We start from the raw sequence: 26,412 nt of genomic DNA on the forward strand, positions 1-26,412 counted from the left end.
CCACGGTTCAAAATCTTGTTTATAGACAGAGCTGGTAAATGAGCAAAGCTGAATGACTGGAAGTCATAAACATTTTTAATCTGTGCAAATCATAAAAGCCAAAGCCTGAGAAGAAATGAGGAAGATTTGCAAAATCACCCCGATATTGCATGTTTCAGTCCCATGTGAGTGCTGCTGGAGAATCTGAATTCTTGTCGACCAAACCAAAATATCAGAGAGAAGCTGGATCCAGTTCAGTTGGACCTTATTGGGTTAGGCCTTCATGCTATTGTAGCTGAAAAAAAATGCTGCGATTCCAAATATGATGTGTGACAATTGTGCAAATTCCTTTATCCTGTTTTCCATTCATTTATGTAGTAATTAAAACCATAGACCTGGAAACTATTTTCACAGACAACTTTCATTTGCAGAGGCCTATTTAATTTCATATATTTTATGACTGTGTATTCAATTTTACTCTCTTCCCCTTCCAGAAGAGAGTGAAACTTGATGGTGTTACCTTCATTATCAATCTGTGCATTGGCTCGGTTTCTTACAAGTTGTACATTATTCCATTGTACAGAACATGACAGTGTAATTGTGGTTGGGTTTTTTTATTTCATTTTGCTCTCCTTAGAGGGCACCACAGAATGCTCTAATGAAAGAATAATCATAAGCTTAAACAGGAAGGAAAGTTTTAAGGGACTAATTGAAGAGGGGAAATGGCTGAGTGGTTTAAAGGAATGAAATGATGGGAGAGCTCCAAGTGAGATGAGGCAGCAAAAGTAAGAGAGCTACCACCAACTGCGATGAATGATAGACTTGCACTTCAAAACTGTGGTCGTGGGGCTGTGTAAGTATGCAGATAGAGGGAGGAAAAGGATAGTTCACAGTTTGTTCAGGAGACAGCGGTTCAAAGGTACACTGCCTTATGCGGTAGTCTCCAGCTGTAGGTAACAGGCAGTACTTTGTGCTTCTGATCTATGGCAGTAGGACATTACCTCTTCTAGGTCCATGTTAACAGGAAGAGCAACTTAGGACATGGTTTGTAGCACACTCTGACTCAGTACAGTCATCCATGACGGAGCAAAGACCACTGCCCTACCGGGTTCTGTGGGATGCAATATTTAATTTGATCTCTGTGCGAGGGATCTACGTTAACCAACTTCTGTCAGTTAAAACTGTCATCTCTTCCCATTTTAAAAAGAAATTTTTGGGGAGAGACTGGATGGCTCTATCTAGACCGAAATTTAATCCAGGCTGGAGAGGCCTGGAGAGTGTTAGTAGCAGTCCATTGGCCAGCTTTAAATGAATGGGATGAGCTCAGCCTAGCAGGTAAATCTCTGCATGCTTGTGGAAAGTTGATGCTCGTTTTCATCTCTCTCCCCAGGATTTTGAACTGGAAGGCCACTAACAGCATAGGCATGAAAGCTATCACCCACTATTGCTCCTGCACAGAGGGTAGGTTGGGAAAGCAGCAACAAAAATCATATTGCAAGTGTGAGGTACGTGAAGGATTTGGTCCTGTGAGCTCTCCTCAGTCTGAGGAGCTTCATGAGGACTGGGTTCACCCCATTCTCCCTCACTGCTAGTGGCTCTGAGGCAAGAAAGCTTTTAAGCAGACAGCTGTATAGGAAAACTCATAGGATATTTTCAGCAGGACTGTGTTTAAAGTGAAGCCAATGCCTGCACTCTTTCTCTGAAGCAGAGTGGTAGGCTTCTGGCCCTATTACTCTACTAACTATTCAGACTGATTTTACCACTTATCTTGCATACATTCACTTCCAGTTGGTTGAACCACTCTGCAGATGAATGCGAAGGGAAATAAAACGTTTGACTTGAAAACAAGATAAATGATATTTGGATTATTCTGTGCTAAGGTGGAGAGACACATAAACACAGCAGTACGAACAGCTTAAACTGAATTGTGAAATAGCCTGAGAATGTCTTTTCGCTGCCATTTCCTTGATTTCAACACCACTGAGTTTGTCATATATGACGGCTTTGTGGTTGTTGTGACACTGTTGGAGAAAATTGGATTTGGGGAAAGTTTTCTTAGTTCTTTAAATAATTCAAAATGTTTTCCAGTTGTGTTTTTTTTTCTCTCCAGAGCAGCTTTGTTCTGCAGTGGTACATTTTTTGTAAAGTGGATTTTTGTATAGTGTTGTGTCGCCGTGGCAGTGTATAATCCTCAGGATATATCCAAGGGATTTCCAGCCATCCCCTTGGATTTCATAACAATACTTGCAATTAGAAGCCCTTCCACACAGAAAATTAAAATGCAGATGCGTATTCACGGGCTTAAAACACGGCTCAAGTCATCCAGCACTAAAGGCACAAGTTGGAGCCTGTGATGAGCATGTTCGCTGTCAGAGCGCAAGCTGTACCAAACTGACATTTAGTGAATGGCCTCATTTTACAGTCAGAGCCATATGACGGGGAACCACAACTTACCTTAAAAGAAGTGTTAAGTCCATTTCCTTGGAGAGGTTAGCCTTATAAACATACTAGCCTGATTTCTAGCATTGAAAGTGTATGTCTGTGCTTCTGTACAAAGATCAGGCTTCATCACAGCTCCAGTGAGGAGGATCGCCTTCCTTCTGGGGTCCCAGAAAGACCACCCTGGTCCCCAGGTGTGGGGGACCTGACCTGGGTTGTCCCTGCAGGACTGGGATTTAAAAAAAAATAGTAAACATATATATGACTTTCTCAAACACACGCACATACATCTAACCTTACACCTAATCTCCTGTTGAGAAGAGAAGGTAAAATGTTTTCTTACATAAAAATTATTCAAGCTAACATGGGTTTTGGAGGTAAGATGGCTGCTTAGGGGTTTTTAGGCACTGCAGTCAGCATCCCAATGTCTCTGTGTAAAGCAACGTGCAGCTGGACTTGTGATCGTGTCTGCCTCTTCAGCCCACCGAGGGAGACATCTCTTGTTACACATTGCTTCTGAAGATATCACTTCAGTAGCATGCAACCAGAAGAAGGTTGGGAAATGAAAGAGAAAAAAGGTCTTTGTTAGGAGGAAGACTGTTGGTCAGTCTTGTAAATGGTGAAAGGTTAATCTAATCTGGTTTAAGTCACTAGTGTTATTGCAGCCGTAAAAACGCAGCTGAACAGTGCCAGCAAGTCAGGTCTTACTCTGCCATTGAGAAAGGTTTGTGTTCCCTGGTGAGTTTCTTCTTTTTCCCCCCTTTCATTTATTTAATTTTTTTTTAAGAGAAGATAGGCAATTGTACTTGCAATTCTTGCTTATGATTCCTAGCTGAAAGAGGAGCAGCCCTTCATGGAGAGAGATGAAAGACACTAGGAGTATTTTTCTTACATTCCAGTGTAAGCAGAATAGCAAAGTACCTACCTGAGAAGTTTCCAAACACAACACACATCTATTTACATATTTGATTTCAGTGGTGATACATGATAACCTGGGATTTCATTCAAAGGATCCTGATGGGGATTTGAAAGGAGTTGTTCTTCCCTGAATGTTCACAAAATAACTGCTGAAAGCTGAAGGACCTTTTGTTGGCAAACTAAATTCACGGAGAACAGGAGGCAGAAAGGCTGGAGACAGTTTTCTTGTGCTGAAAATCCTCTGTGCTTACAAGTGTGGGGGTAAATTCCTAGCCCTTTTGAAAATGATGGGAATATTTTGTTGGTGACTTCAATGGGACCAAAACTTTACTCAGGTTTCGGAGAGACTTTGGTAACTCTAATGCTTGTTCTAACACCTGTTGACGGACGCAGGAGCTTTCCTGTTAGCTTGTCGTGCATCTTCCTGGCAGAAAAGGATCTGTCAGCTCTTCTGGGGAATGCACGGTTAGGGGCTGACTATGATGGCATCTGACCCAGGAGCGAGGGACAGGTCTGAAGATGTGGTTTTTCTCTCTCACTTTTCAAACTGTAGTGTTGTGTAAGCAGTGGTGAGATTATAGGGGGATTATGTTTGAAAGAGCGAGCTCTTGTGCTGTTTCTTTACCCCATATGTTTTAACGTGCCACAAGATTAACATTTCTTTGTTGAGAAACAAAGATAGCAGCATGGTTTGTGTTTACATTCCCTCTCCGCTCCTTTGCATGACAGGTGATGTGTAAATAGGACTTTGAGAAGAGGAGAATTGAGGTCAGACCTTTCAGACTTTCTGAATTCTGTGGAGATTTGTATTTGCTGAAAGATGATCTGGAATGGAAAAATCAGCATTTGCCACTTTCCAGAATACTCGCAAGTAATTAGGTTACCTCAATTAAGCGTTGCTCAACGGCTCAAAATTTAGACCTACAAATAGCTCTCATGTGATGCATCAGTGTTGTTCGCATTATCCAGCCCCTGCATTTCAGCATGGACGAGGGAAAACAAGCCAACAACCTGGAAAGCTTTAAAGGCAAGCAGAGAGGAGGGTCTGGTGAGTTCATGTGAGGGAATTTTTTTCAGGAGATTCATTTTCGTAAAGGCAAGGGCAGAAAGTGTCCACTGAGCAGCAGGTGCCTGAGGGGGACTTGCAGGTATTGCCATGGAGGTGGTAGTTTACCCCCGTTTGCAGCTGCCCCAGCTTTTGCAAATAGGCAAATAGCCTTTCTTGCACGAGAGAAAGATCAGGCGTGAGGCTGTGCTACACGTGCTGCTTTGTCCCAAGAGGGGCCATCCCGTGGGAGGGACTCCATGCTCCTTTTTAAGAAATAGGAGTATTTGGCAGTGGTCACACCAAGTCTGCCTGGGTTGGAGTTTTGTTTTTGTTTTCCTGAAAGGGACCGGACAGTTTCCCCTTTCATTTTAGCCAGAGGTTTCAGCGATTTCCAGTGGCTTTTGATCTTCCTCCAGCCTCAGAGGTTTGGATCCAGGCAGTTGATTCGAGTCTCAGTGCTTAGTCTGACTCTTCCATAAGTTAATACTCAGAGTTTTGTTTTATAGCAGAAGCAGTCTTCTGGGCAGTTCTCACTTTCTTCAGAGTTGCAGAAGAAAAGTGTGCTTTCTTAGAAGAATTCAGTCTTACTCAACAGAACGCACTCTAAGGACAGGAGAGTTTGTAAAGGACCAGAATTGTGGCTTGTAATTGCCTCATGACTGCCCTGTGGCTGTAAAGTAGTAATAACACAAGTTTTTGCAGTATCTGTGCTGATTTACCTTGGCATACATTTGAAGATGTAAACTCATGCATGCAGTCTGTAGTCCTTACTTTCAAGTGTCTTTCTGTTTGTTTCCTTTTTGTTCAGGACAGCCTGCACAGGCAACTGATTTCCTCCAAAATAAATTGTATAGCTTGTTGGAAGGACTATGCACTGAGGTCGGTGTTTCCTAAGTACTTCCCAATCCCAAAACACATGCAGATTTTCTAATCTTATTTGCAAATGAGCAGCAATGGGGAACAGGGGAGGCACAGAGAGGTTAGAGTGGCATCTCTCAGGACATGCACCACAGTGCTTACAGCCTCAGTCTGAAATAGGTTATTCTACGAGCATCGGGTTTTTGATCGCACACAGTGTCTCTTTCGATAAAATGGTCAATTCTTGCTGCCTCTGCTCTGACACCACATCGCTTTGATGGGGCGTTTGTTCTTTAATGGTCCAGTCAAGGAAAACAGGAGCTGATCACACTGAAACTCAACATGGACCGGTGGACTGGTACTGTATTGATCAGCTAGATGAAGGCTTGAGATACCTGATATCAAAAAAAAGGGAGGGAGAGGAAAGATACACAGGGGATTTTTCTGACTTTTTAGCTTTTTTGGTAGATTTTTTTCTGGGTAGCCCAGTGATTTGGCCTCTAATCCTGCAGATATTTATCCAGCAAGTTTGCTGACAACACCAAGCTGTGTGTTGTGGTCGGCATGCTGAGGGGAAGGGATGCCATCCAGAGGGACCTTGACAGGCTTGAGTGGTGGGCCTGTGCAAGCCTCATGAAGTTCAGCAAGGCCAAGTGCAAGGTCCTGCACTTGGGGACCTGTGGGTCCATGGGCAATCCCAAGCACGACTGCAGGCTGGGTAGAGAATGGTTTGAGGAGAAGGACTTGGAAGAGTTGGTTGATGAAAAGCTCAACATGAGCTGGCTATGCATACTTGCAGCCCAGAAAGCCAACTGTATCCTGGGCTGCATCTAAAGAAGCATGACCAGCAGGTTGAGGGAGGTGATCCTGCCCCTCTACTCTGCTCTTGTGAGACCCCACCTGGAGTACTGCATCCAGCTCTGGGGGCCCCAGTACAGGAGAGACATGGAGCTGTTGGAGCGAGTCCAGAGGAAGCCACGAAGCTGATCAGAGGGCTGGAGCACCTCTCCTATGAGGACAGGCTGAGAGAGTTGGGGTTGTTCAGCCTGGAGAAGAGAAGGCTCCAGGGAGACCTTACAGCAGCCTTCCAGTACCCGAAGGGGCCCACAGGAAAGATGGAGAGGGACTGTTTACAAGGGCACGTAGTGATAGGACAAGGGATCTGGGAAGAGAAGCTGGGTCTTTCTCCGCAAGCCTGTGCCCACATTAACTCACTGTCCCCTTGCCACAGCAGTGTGTCAGGCAGCAATGCCTCTGTGTCATTCACAGAGTGACCACGTGGTCTCTGTGTGAGGTTTTTAGTCATCTTAGTTAAAGCAGAGTGCTCCTGCAGTTTTTTTCTTTGGTATTAAATTTGACTCCTCTCTGCATTTTGGGTGATGGAATAGCTGTGAACCTTTTTTGGGGGGTCTGCCATAGCCCAGACTTCTTGGCTATTGGCGTTGCACCTCATAGTAGGTGGACAAACATATGTCATGTTGGCCCAGCAGTTTTTCTTCATATGGTACCTGTAGGAGAGGGAGCAGAGAAGCAGCCGTAGCTGATTGTGCAGAATAGGTATTTTGTCTTTCTTCTTTCTACCTAGTGTGGGTAGTATGGATTTCTTCAGGCTAAATGGTGTTTAGGACTGAGCCTACAAAGACTAGTACCTTCGTGAGAATAATTGTGAAAGGGTGGCAGAGTGAGAAAGTCCAATGGAAAAAAAGGATTTAAATAAGGGCTTTCTGGCTGATAAGATTCAGTTAAATCAGATAGTTCTGTGATATAGGAAAATTACAGCCTTTTTTGTAGTGGTCTCCAGACAAAATTAAGGAACATCCAAAGTCAGTTTTAGCTGCAGTATGTAAATACAGTTGTAATTTGGCCCAGCTCAGGGAGAACAATTACAAAAAATACATAGGTCTAAAATGGCTTGTATTGTTTCAGCCTTAAAGAGGCAATGGTAGCTTTTCTTGGCAGGGTTTGATGTCCACTGTAGAACTCATCCAGCTCCAATGTGCTAGTAAAGATGAAGACACAAATTAGGGAGCAGGTAACAAGATGTGCATCTTTGCATCTTCAAAGTGACCCACAAAGCCAGGACTTAACCCATTTTGTAGCAAGAATCCCATGCAGCAGCTTTGCTAGGACAACACCAGTGATTTGAGTTTCATTTTACTGCTTGTGTTTGTGAGAACTTAACCTAAACCTTAACTTAGTTATGATTCTCCAATGGCTAATTACACTATCTCAGTGTCCTTACTATGCCAGTTGCATTTTGACCCAAAGACAACTACAAGATGTTTTTCACCGTTACAGAAATCAGAGTACAAAAGACAATTACATAAGACTGTGGAAATCTATCAAACTCCAGAGCAATGGGAGTACCTTACAGGAAATAATTATTTGGGTAACTGGACATCAGACCACCAGATTACTGTGCTGTTGAGGTCATAGCTTTGGCTAGTTGTCTTTTGATTCGGACTTGGTGAAGCAATCAGCAAGTAGCACCAGAACCAGAAGGTCCTGGTGACATTTTAAGTAAGGAACATACAATTTCACAAACACATCTGCAGAAAAAAATCCATCTTTGCCTCATTGTACCTAACTCTTCAATCTGGAGAGCATCCTGGGGTTGCTTACTTCTCATATGTCGTCATAGATCTCAGTGTGTTTTAGTAGAGGAACGGTAGGTGGTTCAATAATGGGAAGTACATCACAAAATCTGGTCATTATTCTGTTCTAAACCCATGCCCACCTAGACCTTCACTGGTGTATATTTTTTGGATGTATGGAGCTTGACAGAGACAGTGTAGGCAGAAAAAGTAAACCACGTATTTGTGCTATGTGAGCACTGCCAAGTGTCTTTGAGCCCTCTAGAGTCTGCTAGTGACATTTATTGAGTCTTTGTAGCCAGTTTATGGCATAATAATTACATGTATGGATTGCTGCTGCATATCAGGAGCTCAGTGTGTCTTCATTACAAAGAAAAAGTTAGCTAACATAGGGAGTTACGGAAATAAGAAAACATCTTCAGGATTGGCTTCTGTTAGCATAACTGGTGAAAGAGCTGCGGCAGGAGTAAGGTTTTGTTTCTTTGTTTTTTCTCCAAGGGGAATCCCCTCAGGACTGTAAAATCCATTGTCTTAGTGAATCGGTATTGAGGCTTCCTCGTGTGACTGCAGGCATAGGTCTAGGGGTCAAAATTGGTGGTAAAAGAGGGAAGTAGTTTGTCTTCAGTTGTTCTGATGTTCGGAAGGGTCATCCAGCGTTTGGGTGCCCAACCTGTTCTCTTTTTGCCTGTCTTTCTGATGAAGGAAGCTCTGTCTTCCTTTATGTATGCCTGTCTGTCTCTCTTGCTAAGCATTGGCCTATCCACGTGCAGTAAATACCAAGATTGAAGGTATCAGGGAATGTGAAATTGTGAACCATCCGCTCCCCTGTGACGTGGATAAATTACGTATCTAGGGATCGTTCAGTGGAAGATGCCTGTCTGCCAGTTTCTGGCGTGGGTTCTTCACCAAAAACACGTGCAATAACGTGTATGTCATGTCTTGCATGGTGCTGCAATACCCTCTTCTGCGAGAAGAGCTGCTCCAGAGCCATTGGGCCTCAGCTGAAAGCCTTATCCACTGAGTTTCCAGCATTTGTATTCTGACTTTCAGTGCAGTGTACCTCCTCAATAGCAAATGGTTGATGACAGGTAAAGGTAATAGCTCATTGGCAGCTGCATAGGTAAAAACTGGAATATTGAAGTAAGTCTCTTATACTGCTTTTGTACTGTCTGAAGCCTTGCTGCAAGAGGCTGGAGACGATGTCTGAGCGGAGAGTGGCGCAAGTGTTTCTGTCCAAGAGCACTGATTAGCTAATGGATGTGCTCAGAACTTAATGTCACAGAGCAGGATAGAGTTTCAGAGCTAATGGAAAGCTGATGTACAACTGATTTACCTCTGAGGGCCAATCCCAGTTCCCAAATATAACCTGCAGGCCTCCGTATTTTGGTTCACTGTATTTATATATCCCCTTTCATTGCAGAGAGGCGGTTTCCAGCAGGGTTCTGCAGTCACGTCAGGGTCAGAAGGGGTGAGCAGAGTAATTATCCATGGGCTTTGGGAGCCCAGATACATTAAACAAGTTTCTAATTTCTTGGAGAGACTTTCCCTGGAAAAGAGTAGAGGATTTGTGACCTGCATGTGCCTGACAGGAAGGACGGGATCCTGCTGGAAAGATGTGCCGGTACAGCTGACGAGCCACCCGTCCTTCCAGCAGTCTGGATGTCCTTAAAGGCAGCCTGGTCCAGCTCGTGGCAGGGACCCGTATGTTGAGAGTAAAATTCACACACGGGGACAAACGATGTCACATTATGCAGGGTGGCTGCTGCTTGTTAGAAAAAAAAGAAAAAGTAGGATTTGCTATCAGTGAGCTGAAATCTGAACAGTGTAAATGGTCCTAATAGTTAGAGAGGTTAGGGAAGCTTGCCAGAGCGTGGAAAGCATAACAACTGCATTTAATAACAATCAAGCTACTCTTATAAATATTTGCATGTGCTGCTTCAAAGCCTACTACATGGTCATTCATGTACTGCAGTTAGAAAGACGAGGAGGGGGAAAAAAAAAAGCGGGCGAGAAGAAAAGGGCACTCCATGTTTTGTAGCTGCCGTAATAAAGAATGGGCAAAGCACCAGAAAGAAAAGAAAAAGGAAAAGAAACCCTCCAAAGTTTAATAAACACAAAAGGGAATAAAAATAAATCTTTGGAGCATTTATTACAAACCCTTGATGGAAGGATTAGATTGAAGCTCTCAGCCTTTCCAGTGTGGGTGTATGTGTGAAGTCGGCCTGTCTGGCCTCTTCCAACAAGAAAAGAAAAGTTGTTTACATTTCCTAACTTGGGCTGTGCGTATAATTGATTTTTTTGTTTCAATAGCAGAAATGAAAATTCGGGGTCGGGGGGAAGCCTCGTTTGGATACAATTGAATTTAGGTCTTTTTCTCGCCAGAATGAAAGCCCAACTCTCAAAAGAGCTGTGTCAAGCAGAGTGTTTTGTTTCTCCTGAAATGTCAGTACACGCAGTACTTGTGCGGGAAGCTGTGGAAATGCAGGGCTTAGTTCATCAAACACAACTGTGGAAAGCAGAAGTGTCATCCTTTTATGCAGGAGATTCTCGACTTGGGGAGCGTCTCTGGCATGAAACAAACTCTGTCCATTCCCACTTTTGGTTTAAGGGAGCTTGACTCCATCTCGGTCTCCTGCAAGGACCTGTGCCTGAGGGTCTATGTGCTGTTTTGGATGGTCTGTCAGATGATGTGTTCAGTCTCTGCTGTTGACAATGCTCCAACCTGGAGCGCGACTGTAGAGTATTTTGGGATAGGTCTCCTGCACCCCTCCCATCGGTGCTTTTCTGCTCTGTTAGAGCAGGGCTGCTTTCTGTCCTCGTTGCTGGCACAGGAGCTTAGAGGATGCTGGATGTTGAACAAAGTCAGTAAGAAGCACAGAAACCACAGTGTCCTTATGCACTTAAACACTCACATACCGGAATATGTTTTAGCCTGGCAGTTTGGACTGTCCTGTGTAAGGCAGCTGATGAAGTTTCAGCTCATTCAAGGGGAAAAAAAAAAATAAAAAAGCTAAACTTGTGGTGCTTGGTGTTCAGCAGGCTAAAGGGAGGAGGAGAGATGCTGCCTTCATCTTCTCCAACTGTGTTTTATAACTCTTGTCTCAATTGTACTGCAGTGATTGTGATTATGATTATTACAGCTGGAAGTCTTCAGTTTTTTGAGGGTTGAATTAATGAATAATTTAAAGATGATAAAAATGAAATCTTTCATTGCATTTACTATTCCCTCTCTCCAAAACAAAAGAAATCTGTGTTTTCCTAGCTACAGGAAACATATTGATTTAATTCCACTCATTAATGATAATGGTTCAAAGAATACTTATGGAGTCTAGTCTGCAGCAGGGTAACTGTGTTTGCAGACTAACTTTGTCAGAGTCATACTGGTGTTGACTGGAGTCATTGGGCCAAAACCAGAGGGGAGTCCAGAGGTATCCAGCTGAGACTGAATTGATACAACTGTCAGGTTAAGGTGGAGTCACAAAGAGATATAAATTGCAGCATCTGAGATCACTTAAAGGCTAATCCAAAACCTTGTAGACTCCATAGGGTTCTTCCCATTCCCTTAAGGAGAGTTGCAAGTCTCAAGTCTCAGTCTTAATGTTGATTAATTTTCACATAAACCACAATTCTGTAGTCAGCCATTCTTTTTCAGAGGAAGAGTTCCAGCCAGTAAAAAACCCTATTTTTTTTTTCAGCTGTCCACAAATAATGCCTTTTCCTGAACTGACTTCCTGTGGATACTGTCATGAATGGCAGAATAAAGAAATAAAATTTCTTATGTGGGTTTTTGCAAGATATAAAACTATCTTGTAAGGGAGATGAAAATTCTCTAAGACAAGTATTCATTCTTATTCATTCATTGTGAGCAGAATGTAAATACTTATTTGCTGTGTATACAAATGCACATATGCAAACACAAAAACATGCACACAGAAAGAGTATTCCTTATCTTCTTTATATATGAAAGAGAGAAAAAACATAAATGCAGGGATGGTTTAGGAAAATCTGTTTAGATACATTTTCACAGATTTGTAATATACAGCATATAAAATACAGAAACTGAAAAGAAAGACTACTAATATAGCGCAAGGAAGTTCTAGAAATAAGTTAGAAGCTAAATATAAATCAGACAGTCAAACAGGGCTTTTCAATCTGAAATAAAGTCAAGATGGACAGGATTTGTCTCTGCCAGGGCAAATGGCTGGCTGCTAGTTTGGCTTGTCCACAGGGAATGAAATGGTAGGTTGATGCCTCAAATAAATGACAGGGAAGGACAACTTACAACTCATCCTTGAAGCATCAATCTTATATATACATATTATTATGCCAAATTATATTCCTAGTAGGATTAGGTTTGGCTGAAGAACAAGTAGTAGTCTAGGAGTTTTCTACAGCAGAAAAATAAATTGAAGAGATTATTTCTCTCTTAAATCAGGATATAATCTCTGAACTGAGTAGCTTTTATAAGAATTTGCAAAATGTATCAAAATTAAGATCATCATTGCATAAAGTTAAGCTTTTCTCAGAAGACCTTCATTTGGTATTTTGAGAGAGACCAGCACTAATGTGATGCTCATGGAGAGAGGAGCTGTTCTGGTGAGGGGGTAACTTGCATCCCTTTTTCTTTTGAGATCTCACTACGAGATTGTAGCAGGTTTTTTTGTCAGTAAGCCTGGCAGGGAAGACTACCAATCATGATGCATTGGGGTTTATTTTAGAGCACTGCAGATGTGAAAATTGGAGAACCTTTTTTTTTGTTTCTTTAATTAAATTGGATCATAAGGAAGCCTGGGGCTTCCTGTTTGTATTTATACATATTGACCCATTGACCATACTGAGGGTCTCCTTTGGGAAGTACTCTTTCAGAGGATTTTTTTCAGCATTTTGAGAAGTTGTCATATCTCACTTACCATGCATCTACAGTTGAGGCCAAGACTCTTCCTTTATTGTCAAAGGTTTTCTCATAGCCAGGATTATTTTTAGTTTTCACCTCTGATCATTTAAAGAGATTTTGGCTCAAATACAGAGGAAGTGTGCTTGTGAATATTGTGAAGATTTGCTTTATTCCTCTTGTGACTGAGTTGTACTTGGTATTTATTCTGTAGTCAGTCTGAACTTAGAATTATTCCAAGAGCTACAGCAAACGGGTTATTAAATGTGTAACTGTGAGTGGTGTTGCCTTGTGTCGCCAGGAGCTGCTGCATTTCTCAGAAGTTTTGGTAATAGCAGCCAGTCTAGAAACACTAAATATTTGGAAGAAGGTCTTTAAGTTATTAATATGTCTTATTAATATGAATAAGTGTTATTAAGGATTTATTCCAACTACCTTAATCATTCATAGTTAGAAATAAAGGTAAGTGTACTGGACTTGGCTTCTCCCATCTCTTTACATAGACACTGGAGACCAGCCATGCTGAAAGGGACTTGGGGGTCTTGGTCGACAGCAAGTTGAACATGAGCCAGCAGTGTGCCCAGGCTGCCAGGAAGGCCAACCATGTCCTGGGGTGCATCAAGCACGGCATTGCTAGCCGGTCTAGGGAAGTGATTGTTCCACTCTACACTGCGCTGGTGTGGCCTCACCTCGAGTACTGCATGCAGTTTTGGGCGCCACAGTACAAAAAGGACATAAAACTATTGGAGAGTGTCCAAAGGAGGGCAACAAAGATGGTGAAGGGTCTAGAGGGGAAGACATGTGAGGAGAGGCTGAAGTCCCTTGGTTTGTTCAGCCTAGAGGAGACCGAGGGGAGACTTCATCATGGCCTACAGCTTCCTCAGGAGGGGGAGTGAAGGGGCAGGCGCTGATCTCCTCCCTCTGGTGACCAGTGATAGAACCGGAGGGAACGGCATGAAGCTGTGACGGGGGAGGTTTCGGTTGGATATCAGGAAAAGGTTCTTCACTGAGAGGGTGGTCGGGCACTGGAACAGGCTCCCCAGGGAAGTGGTCACAGCACCGAGCTTGACTGAGTTCAAGAAGCGTCTGGATAACGCTCTCAGTCATATGCTCTGATTCGGCTGGTCTGTGTGGAGCCAGGAGTTGGACTCGATGATCCTTATGGGTCCCTTCCAATTCAGGATAGTCTATGATTCTATGAAATGGTAACTTGTGTCTATTATATCTGTTAAGAATTAGGTATTTTTCAGAAGAAGGTAGTTTATTCAATCGATAGGTGCCTGGATAGCCGAGGGAGGCAGCAGAGCAGGAGGCCTCGCTGGGATTTCAGATAAGGCCCGGGTCTTTCACGGGAGCTGAGCTGCTCACCTCCTGAACGTCGAGGCTGTCATCCCCTGCACTGCATGGCAAATCCCGAGCTACGGGAGTAATGGGAAAACTTCATGTTTTGTAATTATCATCTGAAGTCTTCCGGCTGGCGTGGCCCTAGGGAGGCCTGTGAGGTTTGCTTCCTCAGCTGAAAATCCTTCCTCCCCTGGCCCCCCAGGACAATTTTCCCCTTCTTTTTCTTTACACACTTCAGTTTTCACACTGTAAGAGAAAAGAAAACCTCTGCCTTGGCTTGAACAGAGATTGTTATCAGGGCCTTTGAGTCATTTGGACTCCCCTCCGAGTCGGGCTCTGGAGTTGAGGAGAGCCTGGCTGGACAGCGGGGAGTCGCTCAGCAGGAGGGTGGTCGGGGGCGCTGTGCTTCCTGCTGCTGGTCGGGTTGAGGCTGGAAGGCCTCAGGGGATCACCAAGACCTTTAGGGTAACCCGGCTTATTATTTTATTCTGATAAAATCCTCTAATAACTGAATAGGAAACAAAATCTGAAGCTGGCTACTTTATACTCCCATGTTCTGGGGGTAAATGGGCTTCAGAGAACATACTGGTCCATCTTAGTGGATTCCTGTGAACTCTGTGCCAGTCTGAAGGCATTTGCTGGATACCAACTGCTATGATTTTTTTTCCCAGTTTAGAAGCATACAGGATTTTCCACCAATATGTTGAAAGAGTGGAGTTTAAATGAATGACCTGAAATAGAGTTGGAAATGGTTGTTAATCTCTGTTAATATGGTATTCTTATAATCAAACACATGTGGGGTTGGTTTGGTTTTTTTTATTAAATTGCTAATAATATTAAATTGGCCATTGAAAACTGAATCATGCTACAGATATTTCCTTTACTGAGGCTGTCTTGTATTACACTGTTTGAAGGAACAATGTATTTTATCATTAAAAAAATAATAAAATCACACTGCCTTCTTGCAGATGCCATCCCACCGAGCTATTACAGCCTTTACTTCCGAATTGTCAGATTTGACGTCTCGGCAATGGAGAAGAACGCCTCCAACTTGGTGAAGGCCGAGTTCAGGGTCTTCCGCCTGCAGAACTCGAAGGCGCGGGTCTCAGAGCAGCGGATAGAGCTGTACCAGGTATGGTGACACCTTGACCGCGTCAGCTCCCCATCTTTCTGCAGCAAACAGGCCTTGTACCCATCTAGCAGGTGGAACAAACCATGGGGAGAAGCAGTTGAGTACCATCTTTCCAAAGTAGTGTCTTATTTCCTGTGCCTCTCCTAGAAGGGCCTTAAATGTGCAAACTTTTTCTAGAAATTGTGGCTCAGGACTCCCAAAGTTTCAGCGTATGATGATAAGTGATAGAACAAGACATCAAACAAGTCATCACCAGGATCTCTGTCTCCCAACACCTGGCCTGTATGGTAGTTTACATAGGAGAAATCAAATTCCTCTCTGGCCTGTATTCCGGAGAAGGCTGTTAACCATTCCTTGCAGAAATGGCGTTGCTAATAATTGAGTTTCAAAGCTTCGCAGTTTCAGACCTGGCTTCTGTATGGTAGCCCAGGGGGTAAGGCAAGGGAGCAGACAATTCAGGGACTGAGGAGTGAGGAAGAAAATGACCCCATGACGCTCTCACTCCTGAGTGTTGATAAGATTGATGTCATTTAATCTTTAAAGACTTTAAAACCATTGAAGTCACTTATATGGAGCCTGTGCATTTGTGCAGATATTGTCTAGAGCGTATTTCCTCTAAAGTGTAGTTCAATTTGTTGAGAAACACAGCAACAAAAAGGGGCTCCACTCCCAGCATTTTTATACTGAGTAAAACCTGTGGTTGTTCCAGCAACTCAGAACTTGTTCTGCTCAAAGCCCTGCCAGATAGGATATTACCTTGTAAAACAAAGTGTATTGAGCTCTGCTCTTGCTGTCCTCATTAGCTGTGCCTGAGCACTGTCCTGGGTTTGCAGCACTGTGGAGTCCGGTTTGTATCCAGTGGGTGCAAATTTAAGTTAATCTTCTCCCTCACTTTCCATGTTCGCATTTTCCTGCCTGGTGTGGTCAAGTGCAAGCCAAACTTGGAGCAGAGAGGAGGGAATTTGGGTTCACATGCTTGCTGAAGTGACAGTATAAGCCAACGCTGGAGACTGACTGCAGGAAAAAGTGCACTGGACTGTTTAGAATTGCTTAAATGTAGGAGAAGCGTGATTCCCGGTTGAACGTGGTTCAGGTCCACAGGTGGCCACTGAGTGCCTGACTTCATGACTGCGACCTGGCTGCCTTCCTTCCCAAAGACAAGCTGGCAGAAAACTTGAGTAAATATGGTGTCATTTGTTAAAAGAGAAAGCTAGCAGGAATCTTTAATGAGAGTTGCTGGTGTCATCTATACACATAAGCTTTCACAGCAAATTATACTATGAGTCTCTGTGACGCTGCCACACCAGCCCGTTGAAACAATTGTTGTGTTCTGGCTTGACCTCACTGTTCAGACATCCTAAAAGGAGTTGATGGCATCTCTGGGCTTTCTGTTGTTCTACTTTTGAGAGCTGTTAGTCAGCCACCTGAAAGGAATACAGCTGCAGTTGCCTGAGCTTGGCTTACTGCCTTTCTGTGTTTGAGGAACGTGGGACACAAAGGGTTCGGTGGAGATAGGGAAGAAAGGGCCTTTGCTTGGCTGGGAATTTGCCTTGTGATGAGAAACAGCTGGAGCTTATTTGAGAGAGCCTGATTCCAGCAAGCCTGTGCCCATGGAAATGACTGACACCTGCATCCAGGGCAGGTACTTGGTCCTTTATATAAATATATAGCTGGTGAGTAAGGCAATTTCTTTTCTAGACTGGGTGGGGCATGCTGAGTGAAGTGTTAGGTGAGTAATGAGTGCAGGTTATTGTAGGATTAGGTCTTTTCTCCACCAAGTAAGGCAAGCCAAAGGCAGTGAGCTCTGAGTGTTTGTTTGTGCCAGGCATATTTTAGGCATGTTACTTTGCTCCTTTGCCTGCAGGGAGGCAAGCTGTCTCTGGAGCATTTCCCTTTCAGAGCACCAATTAAAATGATATAAGCTGCTTGTTAGTTTCTCTTTCTGCTTTACGTCTTACAAGCTCCTGTAGTCTTCTTCTGCTGGTTGTTTTTCCCCTTCGTTGGTTATATTTACTTGTTACAGTCTTGTATGCAGCTCTCCCCAAAACCTTGTATGCAGGTATTATCTTAGCTCTGTGATGATTAATGTGAACTGCATGGGTTCCTTACCAGCAGCTCTACTGCAGGAGCATCAGAGTCCCTAAATATTGCTGCACCTAATCTCCATCACAATGCATGAAATTAGCATGCGGTGTTTAACAGGAGAAGCAAAAGCAGGGAGAAGTTGAAGAGGAGGATATATTGTAGGACAGCACTATATAAAACATCCTAAATCTTAGAATATTAATTTTAAAGAGAAGAAAGAGGAATATCTAAGGAGCTGAAGGTGGGGAAGCATGGGTAGGAGGCATTGGTGTCAGGGTGATGCTCGAGAGGAGCTTCTGAGCTGCGTAATAGTAGACTGATAGGGGTGTCTAGCAGTGGAGGAAGGAACAAACATGGGAAATAAAAGAGGAGAATGAGCAAGATGCTCATTTCAGTGGCAGAGGCAAAGATGTTCTGTAAGGCCTGAAGACTTTCTCAGGTATCTTTGCTTCCAGCATGCAAAGCCATGCATGGAGAGAGAGCCTCGCAGAGGAGATTGCTGGTAGAATTGGCATGTGCAGCTGCTGCTCCCCCTCCATGCATAAGCACTGCTTCCTGTCTTGTGAGATACGTGCTAGGCTTGCCAGGGCTGTTGTGCCCAGAAGGAACAATGTGGTTTTTCATCTTGCATAAGCAACATTTAATTATTAGGGGTTTTTTTTTCCTCCCACCAAGTTTCAGATTCTCTAGTGTTTTGCTTTGTTGAGGAACATCTTCTTGATGAGGGTTTTTGAAATTTCTCTCATACCTGTAGTTTTAGGGAATGGTTGTTCCTGTGTCCCCTCATCTTTCTCAGTGAAGCAGGAAGAAAGGGGCAGATGTGTTCTGGGGAGAGTCAGAGATCTCCTGTTGTGGTTCACTGGGAAAGTGGCTTCCTCTGAAGACATGCAAGTCTCCTAACTGCTCTCCTAGAGCTCTCTGATTTACTCCAGTGGCAGTTTAGTGGTAGTATATATACCACTGGTACAGAAGGGACAATACTACGCTGAAGGACTATTTTAGGAACAGCTAGAGCCAGATGTGCAGGGTAAAGGAAAAAATAAGCAAGCAAAATATAAATATTTTGTTTCTCCTCCTGATTCTTTCTTTGTGTGGTCCTCTGACCTTACAGATCTACCCCTTAAAATGAAAAAAGAAATGCAAGACTGCACCTTTTCGGCTAAGCTTTCCTCAGGCTATACTTGGCTCCCTTTTCCAAACCACATCAGAAAAGGACTTTGTGTTTTCCTGCAGCCCTTGTTTGCACTGACTCCAGGAAGGCAGTCTGGGGCCATTTGGCGTGGTGAGCCGGTGCTGTGGTCCCTCGCTCCCGGCACAGCAGCAGCAGGACCCTGTTCCCACCTCAGAGGCAAGGTCGGAGCACAGAGCACCCAGTCGTATTTGTGCTGGGAGCGAGTGGTTGTGGATGTGTTTTCCAGGACTGCTGCCCCCTGGTTTCCCAGGGCAGTAGGTCCTGGAGATTAATATGGAGGTGCCCTGGGTACATCCGCAAAGCCAGTGGGCGAGTGGTAATCCGTGAGAGCAGAAGCAATTTCTTTAATGTCTGTTTTCACCCAGAATACTTTTCTTGGTATTTAAGGATTAGTCAACCACATCTGTGTGTTCCTGCACAGATGGGAAGCGCAGTTCACATGTTAAGTAGTCTTAGGACGGAAAATAATAAAACTCGTAGAAGTAGGAATTAAGTTTCTTTTATAAGACTGGTATAAAAGATTCTGTCTCTTCTTGGCTCTGGTTAAGTGAAGCCACAGAGAATTGAATTCTTTAAAGGCACTATCTTTTCTGTTATTTCTTCTGCCCGAAAGTGAGGGTTAATCTGCTGGTGGTGCTGCTGATCATCAGCACGTTGGAGAGTGGGAAGCCAGAGGCAAGGAAGGAAAGCAGCGGCATGACCTCAGATGCAGCGAGCGCTCTCCTGCGCTGCTTCTCCCATCCTTCCACTGCGCCGCGTTTGCTCGATGCACTTCTCAATGTGCACCGAGACCTCAGAAAATATTAAGAGGATAAAGTACTTTTGGGGGAGGGAGGACGAATAATATTAAATAAACAAGTTTTAGCATCCTCCAGTGGCCCTTGCTATGTTTTTAAAGATTTATGCCAAATGCAGGCTTTATTGGAATTTGATCAGATAAAGCTCAGTTGTTATGGGAATGTCTTTGTTCATCAGTTTTCCTGCCTGCTTTGAAGACTTCATCACATCTTTCTTTTATTAAGGTGCTTCTGTATTTATGAATAAAGTCCTGCACCCTTCAAAAAAAAGCTTGTCTTTTATGAATAAGCATTCCAAAAAATAAATAGGCACCACCGCAAAGCAGGACGAGTGGAAACCCTCGCAGGGTGAAAAGACGTTGTTCAGAGAGCATTGTGGTATTGTTTTTAAGGTAGTTTTATTACGTACAGACGGTCAAACAATAACAAGTAATAATTACTTCCTATGGAAGCGGTGCCATGTTTTGTTAACACATCATAAAGCATCACAAAAAATGCAGCCGAAGCGCTGGGGTTTTATAGTTGTCATTATCCGAGGCTGCTGCGGGTGTGGGTGCCTGAGAGACCGCGGATGGGGGGAGATGTACCGGGGCTGTATCAGAGTGCGGGGTTGGAGCAAACGAACAGCACCAAGTTAAAGCCCGGGGATACATCGAATTGCGATGAAGAACTTGAAGCAAGCAGGAGCAGGCCTTTGGTCTTTCCATGTCAGGGAGGGCCCGGTCTGTGCTGAGGGCTCCTCTGGAGCTTGCTTGGGATCTAGGAAGAACCATCTGCCCTCCAGAAAGTGGTAACCCCCGTTTCTTTAAGGGCCTCTCTCCCTGCTTGGAGGTATGAGGAGGAAGATGCTGTGGAACATATTACCCCATTATGAGTCAGATTTAAATTTAAACCACAGTCAGTTGTTCAAATACTTTCAATTCAGACAGTGTTTTGTCTTGTTTTTCAGTTAGGGAATACGTTTAGAGCTACTGTAGATTTGGGCCAAATCTCCACGGTGCAAATCTGAGGCAATTTACGCTGACTGCAGCAGAGCTGCTCCAGACTGATCTCCATATAATCAGGAGCAGAGGGGCCTTGCTCTCTTTGCTTGCCAAAAAGTGGCGTCTCTAATGCCACGGAAGAAAATACCAGGAAGCAGGATTTGTGGCTGTGAGCTGGCGCAGGATGTCTGTATTACGGATATCACCTGGGGCATTTGATTTTAATTGACTGTTGTCGCTGTGACCCACATCTAAAGTAGTATATTTGGATCTCACAATTCATGTATTGCTGTCCTGAAACCAGACTCTTGCAATCTGAAAGGTTACAAGGTTATATTAAATGGCAAATGTACAGTGCTCTTTGAAGTGCCAAACTCAGTATAAAGTGTGGACCTGATAACTTTCTACTCTACCAACCTCCTCCTCCTCCTTCCCCGGCTCCCTGAGCAACAGCTCAGGACCAGAGGAAGTTAATTTGCAGTATATTTCAGTCAAATGGCTGCTTTCTCTTTGTTCCAGAATCCTTTTTTTTTTTTTTGGTTCAAAATACTGTGTCCCCTACAAAAAAAGTCAGTACACTGGAGACCATGTATAGCATACCTTTGGCAAATAATCTGTGAGCGTGGGTGAGGGGAAGTATTTATCGCTGCGTCATATTGACTGCGATTTGAGAGCTTATATCAGATGCAGTCTCCTCTTGCCAGGAACAGAGCAGTTATTGAAGACGACTTGAAGAAGTATATAGCATCCCCATTAGCTACTGACACGAGCCAGTGTGTCCTCCCAGCTCGACACTGCTGTGCATAGAAACGTGGGGCACTCAGTCGATAGATTTATTGCTGTTTGCAGTGTGTGTACATTATAGGGAGCGTAGGAATGCAGGACATGGGTCAGAAATCAGCCACCGGGTTTGGGATCCTGCTCTTTGGGCTGTAGTCTGGTGGGGTAGCCAAGCCCACGTTACACTGTGACATGAGCAAGTTTTAACCAAGCACCGCAGCGTGGTAGTTACTGGGCTGAGGAACAGCAGGTTGGCCTTGCACTGGAGAGCCCGTTGGTGGGGGGAAGGTAATATTGCTGTTTTGGGGAGATGTAGGAAACAATGTGAAGCTTTATTGGAGAGAAACCTGTATGAAGAAGAATAGATAATGGAAGAAAATGGAGGAGGACAGGAGTGGTTTGGGTGGAAGCCTGTAGGTGGTGGGAAGAGAAAACCACAAGGAGAATCATGACTTAGGGAGAACAATGCAGGCAAGAGGAAGGGAAGAAAGAGAGTGACTTGGGGAAGAAGACAGCATTTTAGAAGAAGCAGTAGGTCCAAATATTCAGATAGCAACGAAAATTGCACGCCAAAATGTTGCAGTAAAATGCACGTGAACATGAGATATGGCTGTCAGGGACAGGACTGAGGAAGAGGAAGGGCTTGGGAGACCTGTGCATAAAGGGGAGATGAACGCAGGAGTGCCCTGCAGGATCTAGGGGATTTGGCTAGAAGACAGGAGAACCCACTCTGTTTTTGTTGACTTTGGCTCTTCTTTGTTGATATTTTAATAAAACATCATGTGCCTCTGGCAAGTTAAAGCTAAATGCTAGATAAGTTTACAGGATTTTTTTGTTTTGCTTCATTTTATATAAAATCTTTCTTTGGAGCTATCTTAAAATCTCCTAAACGGCAGGAAATTGCACTCAATATTTCAGAATCTTCTAGGAGAAGGACCCCAGACCCTCTGTTCTTGTTTATTGCTTATACAATGCAGAGTCTTCCTGCCTGCTTAAGCATAAATCAGACTGAATGGCCTCAGGGCTGTATCCCCAACTCACACTGCACATGTATCTTCTGTGGCAGGAGGAAGGCCCTGCTTGGGGAACAAATGGACAGGAAATCCCTTCTCAGGATCCATTCTCTTCCCGGAGCTCATCCTCTCACCGCAGGGTGATGCAATGAGTCAGTCACAGTGATTCCATGGCATACTTGACTTCCCCTCCCTTTTTGACCTGCTTTAGCCGCTCATCCCTTTACCCCTCTCACACTTCACCTTCTTTTACCTTTAAGCAAGTAGCAGCCAACACTGTAAGAGAATCCTACTGCAGCTGTAGCCCATCCAGATATAAAAGGGGCTGGGTTATGTGTGCAATATGTTCTTTTTATTTGCAAGTTTGCATGAAGAACGTGTCTGGCAAGTTCTGAGCAAATGGATCAGAGAGCTATGGGTTTTTTTTAAACTTTGGCAAGCACTCCATACCTTGTATTTTGGCAGGAACTCTGCATCTCATATACTAGTCTCTAAAGATTCTGCCCTCAGTTTGAGCCTGATTGGGAGACATTTGCAAGCAATGGAAAGACTTCCATTGATAAGCAGGGGAGCTGTAAAGACCTTTCAACTCCACAGCACTGAAGGCAGAGTCTGAATTACTCTTCTGCAGAAGTGGTTACAAGAAGAGCTTGAAAATTCGCACTGAGAATTTTTGAAAAAATACACAGTCAGTGTCTTGCACTAGTGATGATAAGAAGCAGCTAAGATTTTGATAGCCAGTAGATTCCCAATTATCTGGCAAAAGGTACTATATGGAGACTTTGCACTTTACAACATACATTTTCACATGTAATAAGTAAGAAACTGGAGAGGTTTGCAAGAGAATTAAGGGTTTGCTTATCCTTGTGTCCAAGATAGGATCAAAGACCTCGAACTCAACCAGGGAGTGAGAAAGCATTGAGAATTAGCATGGTCATTTTTTAACTTTAAGCTTCAGAAAGGGCTGGATGGAGTCCCTGAGAGCTGAGGAGACCTTTGAAATCTGGAACCAGGCAGCAAGTGAATCTTTCAGTAGGGTGAATAGTATGTAAGAATTTGGAAACCACAAGCAGTTGCATATGCATATGGGAATCTGGTTATTCCGCTGCAGAGGGTTAGGCTGGAGTGCCCTGCAGGTTTCTTCTAGTTCAGAAGAGGTTATCCTAAATGGCAGTTTTCAGCCATGATGTTGTGCATAGCTGAATTTATCTCTGCTCTGATGTTAACCAGCATTAGCACATCATTTACCACTGGATCTCATTGTTTGCGCTTATTTACTTTGAGCTTACAAGTATATGTCAGGTTATTTCCATTATTTTAAAAGGCCCTTGAAGTTCCAATGGAAACCATGGATAATGACTGATAAGCAAGAGAAAGATTAGTGAGCCTGCCAAGATGTTGTAATACACAAGAACGTTGCAGGAGTCTGAAATGACGGAGAAAAGAAGGGAAGGAAGGAAGTTATCAGAGAGCCAACAGCATCTGGAGGGAGGAGATCAGACAGTCCAGAATGAATGGAGAGGAAAAACAGATTAATAGCAGGTTTTTACAAGATAATGCCATATTTACTGCTATTCAGTGCTTGCAGAACCCATGCTGGCTGACAAGCAGTGACCATCCCAAGTTCCAGGGCAACGCAGTAGACATGAGAGATATTTTTAAGTGGCCATATGATTTTGTCATTATGTTTTGAAAGTTCATCAACTTGTTTTAAGAACCTGTAAGTCGACAAAAATATTGCCTAACAGTTGGTGACCGTAATTCTCAAACCCAGCTACAAAATGCCCTTGTTGTTGCTAGAGCTTGGCCTTTGATGGGTGCCTAGGATTTTCTTGGCTGCAGCAGATGTATGTCAATGATGCATCAGCCTGTGTATCATCACTGCTGAACCACATTCAATTTTTTGTTTGTTTGTTTGCTTGCTGGGGAGGTGATGAATTTATTAGCCAAAACTTTTCCACTGTAAATCACACTTAATTGTAATTTTCCTGTTCTTCTGTATCTGATTGTGGTAACTATAGAAGCCTAGAAGTAGTTATTGGCTAGACCAGCAAATCTGAAATAAACTAAGCAAGTTGCTGTTCTGGAGCTCCAGTTATTTGAAAGAACCAGTATGTCTTTTTGTCTATTTTTTTCCTTTTATGTGTGTAATGAGTCATGAAGACAGGCTATTCTGGCATCTGCTCTCAGTAGTTATTGTCTAGAATACATACTTTAATATGTTCATTCAAATATCCCCTGCTTTAGCTGCCTATATGTATGAGAAGGGGAGTAGGCAAAGGAAAATTTGAGCAAAATAATTATGTTTCTATTAACCAACTCTTGGGTTTTGGAGGTTTTTTTGGTTTTGTTTTTGAACCGGTATAATTACACTGGTGCCAAATGCTGCTGCTGTGCTTATATCAGCCTCTGATATGCCCCATTTTTTAAAGAAGCCATGTTTCTGCTAAGTTTGCAAACATTCTGCTTTGTTTGTTATTATGAATTATATAGTGTTCTCAGTGTACTTTACAGTTTATAAAATACAGACTGAGACAATCCTTGTCCTTATTTTTATACTCAGAACTCTGTGATAGGTACTTGAGAGTATAAACATGTGTGCATATAAATAAACAGTTTCATCCTCCAGTAAGTTAATGAAGATTTCAGCTACTTGATACTTAAATTTTTAAAAAATATATCAGTTAATGCTCTCCAGTTGATCTGAAAAATAAGCATGGCAGGTGGCAGAAGTAATGTAGAGATCAATATTTTCTGGACACTCGCTTGTCATTCTTCTGAAACCAGTTTGTGACAAAACTGAAGCTTTTCTCTGCTGAAAGCCCTGGTCATGCTGATTTGGCATACGCTCCCAAGATCGCGTTATGGTCCAGCCTCCTCTAATGGATGAGGAGGAGCACAGGCAAATCCCTGCTAGCAGAGCAGAGGGTCTCCCCTTGAAGTCTGAGCAGAATGCCTTTGCAGAACCAGTGAAGAGCAGATTTCAACAGGATTTATAAAATACCAGAAATCTGGCAGGCCTGATGAGGGTGGCATGTGAGTCCTGTCATCACTGAGATTCCCAACTGGGCTTCCTAAACATGTATAGCTGTACAAGCAAGAGCAGTGCTTTGTTTGCATCTGGCTGCTTCATGAGCCTTTTCCTGCAGTTAACTGCATAGTTCGTATACTCACGTGTTTGTTTTGCCTTGATCTGCTGGCAGTAGCTGCATGTATATGATATCTAGAGATTCTTCATGGGTATTTGTAAGATAATTTTTCCCTCAGGTGTTTTTACGAAGGGTCAGAATAGAAAAAAAATTGATGAGGGGAAAGTTAGCAGTGCCTGTAGAAAGAGATAGCTTGGAGGAAGGGCTTAAGTGTACAAGATACTTTGTCAAGAAGAGATTAACAAGCATTTTGGCTAACTATTTGATTTCCTGTGAAAGGGAGGAATCCTGTACAAAAAGAAGGTAGACAAAACCAAATTGTTCTTAGAATTTAGAGCATTGCCACTGAATGGAAATTACTCTGTGTACTGGGCTAGAAGTCTGGCGGATGACCTTTCGGTAACACTTCTACCTATTATTCAGCTCATCCCCACATAATGTGATCATATGCATATGTTCCTTGCATAATCCTTTATTAGAAAAGGCAGCATTGCATTATCACTGTTGAAAGCGAGACCAAATAAACAGATACACCTGGAAGAACATCCCCATGTTCAGAAGCTGCAGAGATTTTTGCACAACCTGAATTTTGAGTTTGTTGATGTTGAGCTTTCAATCACGCATGCGAAGGTGTGCATGCTCGCACCTGCACGCGTGCAGTTGTTGTGCATCATCAGCTGTTTGTGCATGCAGGTGTTTAAATGTGTCGCTCCTAAGTGAGGGAGGTGAGGTTGAGTGTGTGGAAACTCTGTCTCCTACTCATGCAAGTGATTGAATCTGTCATCTCTACGTGCAGGTGGTGATGCACAGTACACCCCCAAGCTGAAAGCCCTTGCCATCCACATCATGATCCATAGACATACTGAACTCTTTCTCCCTCTTTAAGAGGGAGCGTTTGGACAAGGTGCCAGAAGGAAATGAGAAAGGATTAAAGGGAAAGTTTAACTCAGCCTTCCTTCTCTCCTGTGGGTTTTTTTTCCCCCTTGTCTTCTGTTAATATTTTAGCTCACTGAAAACTATTTTGCACAAAGGCCTACTTTTTAGACCTTCACTTAGCTCCTGCAGGTACAAGTTGTGCAGCAACATTTCTGATAACAGTGTTTGATGTGGTTGTGATGGGCTAAGCATAAAGGTAAGGCAGCGTTTATAGGCAAGGCGAGGCAATGTTTATAGGTAAAGGTAATATATCTTCTAAGACCAATCCGTATAG

The 26,412-nt window shown here is 43.4% G+C and overlaps 1 protein-coding gene across 1 annotated transcript in view; it reads left to right on the top strand.

Moving 5' to 3' along the window:
• The window catches only part of TGFB2 (transforming growth factor beta 2), a 64,118-nt gene that overhangs the window by 27,834 nt on the left and 9,872 nt on the right, over nucleotides 1-26,412 (top strand). The window contains exon 2 of the mRNA XM_054822357.1: nucleotides 15,040-15,203. Coding sequence (XP_054678332.1) covers nucleotides 15,040-15,203 — 164 coding nt within the window. The remainder of the gene's footprint in view (nucleotides 1-15,039; nucleotides 15,204-26,412) is intronic.

This window comes from Grus americana, chromosome 3, assembly GCF_028858705.1.
Source record: "Grus americana isolate bGruAme1 chromosome 3, bGruAme1.mat, whole genome shotgun sequence".
Taxonomy (NCBI): domain Eukaryota; kingdom Metazoa; phylum Chordata; class Aves; order Gruiformes; family Gruidae; genus Grus; species Grus americana.